At 46.2% G+C, this 3,346-nt stretch overlaps 1 protein-coding gene across 1 annotated transcript in view; it reads right to left on the bottom strand.

The window, feature by feature from the left end:
• Positions 1-1,284: 1,284 nt before the first annotated feature.
• CRISPLD2 (cysteine rich secretory protein LCCL domain containing 2) overlaps positions 1,285-3,346 on the bottom strand; it is a 67,548-nt gene continuing 65,486 nt past the window's right edge. The window contains exon 15 of the mRNA XM_004377793.2: positions 1,285-1,375. Within this exon, the coding sequence (XP_004377850.1) occupies positions 1,321-1,375 (55 nt within the window). The 3' untranslated portion in view covers positions 1,285-1,320. The remainder of the gene's footprint in view (positions 1,376-3,346) is intronic.

The following is a 3,346-nucleotide window of genomic DNA, read 5'->3' as shown; positions in this document are numbered from 1 at the left end:
ATTGGCCAACCTGGTGGTGGAAGGATGGAATTTTACCTTCTGCAAAGAAATGCTATTTACAAAAGTGTATTTCATTTCACTGTGGGCTTTAAGTCTGGGCTAGTGAAGAACTCTTATAAAGTGACAGGAGCCAGCTAGCACCATAGTCCTTGGAGCCTGGGAATGCTTGGCAAAACTGTCCCACAAAAACAAGAAGAGAAATCCTTCTGGTGTGTTAGACTCTATCGTTGTTATTACACTGCGGACGGTTTCATAACCACAGGCTGCTGCTCCTCCAAGGCGCCTAACCTCGGTGAGGAACGTTCCAAGGAATCCATTTTCTCCACTACTGAAAAACAGATCACCCGCCAGAGACAGAGTCTGCACAGTTGTCATCTGTCAAAAATCAGCAACAAAGTAGCCCTTCTTCGGCTATTCTCCGCGGAATCACCAGAGACTAGGAGTTGAGAAACGTAGGCTTTAAAAGGAGTCGATTGCAAAGCAAAGCCCTGGGTGGGAAATACAACTTACACACAAATCTGGTGGGTTGGGGCATGAGCCACTATGGAGAGGGGGCAAAGAAAGGATCCTGGTTTCTCAGTCCTCCACGGGACCAAAGGTCACGGCAGCAAACAGACGGGCCATGTGAACGAAGGAGATGGCACAGACAAGCTAAATCTCTGGAGTTACTGCTGAACTCTAAATAAACCAGCACTGCTGTGTATATAACTAACTGCTCTCGTCCCGGCAGGGCACCAGCAAGGACACGTGCCGGGGCAGGAGCCGCAGTCTCCCTCCCCTAGCCTTCTCTCTCCTGCCATTTGTCTGACCAGCAAACATGAAGCCCATTTTTCTCCACTGGTAGGGACGGACTAGATTTTTTTATATTTAAATAACCACCTTTGACTCCATTCCCGAAACTCTCCCTCCACTTCCTCAGTGTGCCCCGTCACATACCCGTGAAGGCCTCAGATTTTTGAGCTCCAAACCCTTAGTTCTCTCAGCAGGTTTGGAATCTTCTCTCCCCGCAAAAGAACAAAAGAACTACACATGGGAAGGACCATCTTGGGCAACTGTTCCTTTAAGAGATGGGGCCCAGACCTCAGCAGGACGTGTCACCAGTTGTCCAGCCAACACATCAAGGATGCCGTTTCTCCACTGGGATGAGATGAGACGTCAGCCTCGCCAAAGGCCATGGAGAGGACTCCCATGACACTGAGCCCCACGCAAAGGAAGTTTCCTAACTCTCCACCCCCCACCCCCACCCCACAAATGACAACATAAAAAGCAAAACCCCGAAGCCCTCCTGAAGATGCCCCCTGCTCCCCTGGCGCTGGAGGTTTACTGCCTGACTGCAAAGATCCGGAAGGCCTTTCCATCTCGAGGGGTCTGCAAGCTGCAAAAGAAGGAGAGAGTATGTTATGGAAAGATCTGGGAGGCCTTCCACAGGGACTCCCTTGTGTTGGGAAGGGAGAGCTGAGTATGGGGCCGCGGTCCCAGTGGCCCCTCTTGCAGTGGATGCGCATAGTCGAGGGACACTTCCGGCAGCTACTGGAAACAGCCGGCACTGAATTAGGAGTGGCTGGCAAATGCCATTTTCTATGCAAAAGCGCCTTGGTCTGAATCTAGGTCAGGGTCGTTAAATTATTTTCTTTTAACTCAGGGATTTACTGGCCCCAGTCTGTCTGAATTGACTCACCCTCTAAGACTTCTCCCTGGTTTTTGCTACCACCTGTCAACCCAAATAGCGGCCGTCTGGTGGACAGATTAACAGGGTGGTGTTATAATGATAATAAGCAGCCCTGGTGGCGCAGTGGTTAAGAGCTGGCCTGCTAATGGAAAGGTTGGCGGTTTGAACCCAGCAGCCGTTCCTCGGGAGAAAGATGTGGCAGTCTGCTTTTCAGTAAAGATTTACAACCTTGGAAACTCTACGGGGCAGGTCTATTTTGTTCTACAGGGTTGCTATGAGTTGGAATCGACCAGACGGCAATGGGTTTTTTATAATGATAACGCTTATGCTACTGCAATTAGGGCAGAGCACGTTGAGGGAGGTCTTGTTCAGTGCCAAGCACTGTGCCGAGTTCTTCATGTGCATTTCCATTTTTCTCCTGAGGGGGCCTCTGTTATTATCCTAGATCCTCATTTTATAGGTGAAGAAATGGAGGCACAGAAAAATTCAATGACTGACCCAAGGTCTCACAGCTCGTAGAAACTACCCTCTCATGATAGAAGTTAAATCCTTCAGCTAACCGAAAACTTTTTTTATTTTAATAATTTTATTGAGGTGCGACCAGTTGCCATTGAGTTAATTCCAACTCATAGCGACCCCATGTGTGTCAGAGTAGAACTGTGCTCCATAGCATTTTCAATGGCTGTTTTTTCAGAAGTAGATCACCAGGCCTTTCTTCTGAGGTCCCTCTGGGTGGCCTCAAACCTCCAACCTTTTGGTTAGCAGCCGAGGGCATTAACTGCACCACCCACGGACTTCTTATTGAGGTGTGACATACCATAAAAGTCACTCTTTTTAAGAGAATGATTCAATGATTTTTAGTAACTTTATAGGGTTGCGCAACCATCTCCACAATCTAGTCTTAGACCATTTCCATTACCCCCAGAAGATCCCTTGTGCCCATATACAATCAAATCCCCCAGCCAGCCCCTGCCAACTTCTAAGCTACTTTTTGTCTCTATGCGTCTGCCTATTCTGGACATTTCATGTAAATGGTTCACACAGCGTGTGGCCTTTTGTGTCTGGCTTCTCTCACTCAGCATCACGTTTTTGAGGTTCATCATGGTGTACCACGAATCAGTACTTCATTCCTTTTTATGGTTGAGTAATATTCCATTGTATGGATAGGCCACATTTTATTCATCCATTTACCAGTTGATAGACATTTGAGTTCTTTCCACTTTTTGTCTATTATAAATAATGCTGCTATGAACATTCATGTACAAATCTTTGTGTGAACATGTTTCCATTTATCTTGGATAGATACCTAGGAGTGGAATTGCTGGGTTGTATGTTAAGCCTTCTTATAAAACTGCCAAACTATACTCCAAAGTGGCTGCGCCATTTTACATTCTCACTAGCAATGCATGAGGGTTCCAGTGTCTCCACATCCTCCCCAACATTTGTTATTGTCTGTCTTATAGCCATTCTAGTGGGTGTGAAGTGGAATCTCATTGTGGCTTGAATTTTTATTTCCCTAATGACTAATTACATTGAGCATCTTTTCATGTGCTTATTAGCCATTTGGGTATCTTCATTGGTGAAATGTCTATTCAAATCTTTGTCCTGGTTCCTAATTAGGTTGTTTGCCTTCTTACTATTGAGTTGTAAGAGGTTATATAAACATATATATGTGTA

The sequence above is a fragment of the Trichechus manatus genome, unplaced genomic scaffold, assembly GCF_000243295.1.
Source record: "Trichechus manatus latirostris isolate Lorelei unplaced genomic scaffold, TriManLat1.0 scaffold00053, whole genome shotgun sequence".
In the NCBI taxonomy this organism is placed as follows: domain Eukaryota; kingdom Metazoa; phylum Chordata; class Mammalia; order Sirenia; family Trichechidae; genus Trichechus; species Trichechus manatus.
Note: the sequence above shows the minus strand (reverse complement) of the source record. Positions and strands in the feature narration are given on the sequence as shown.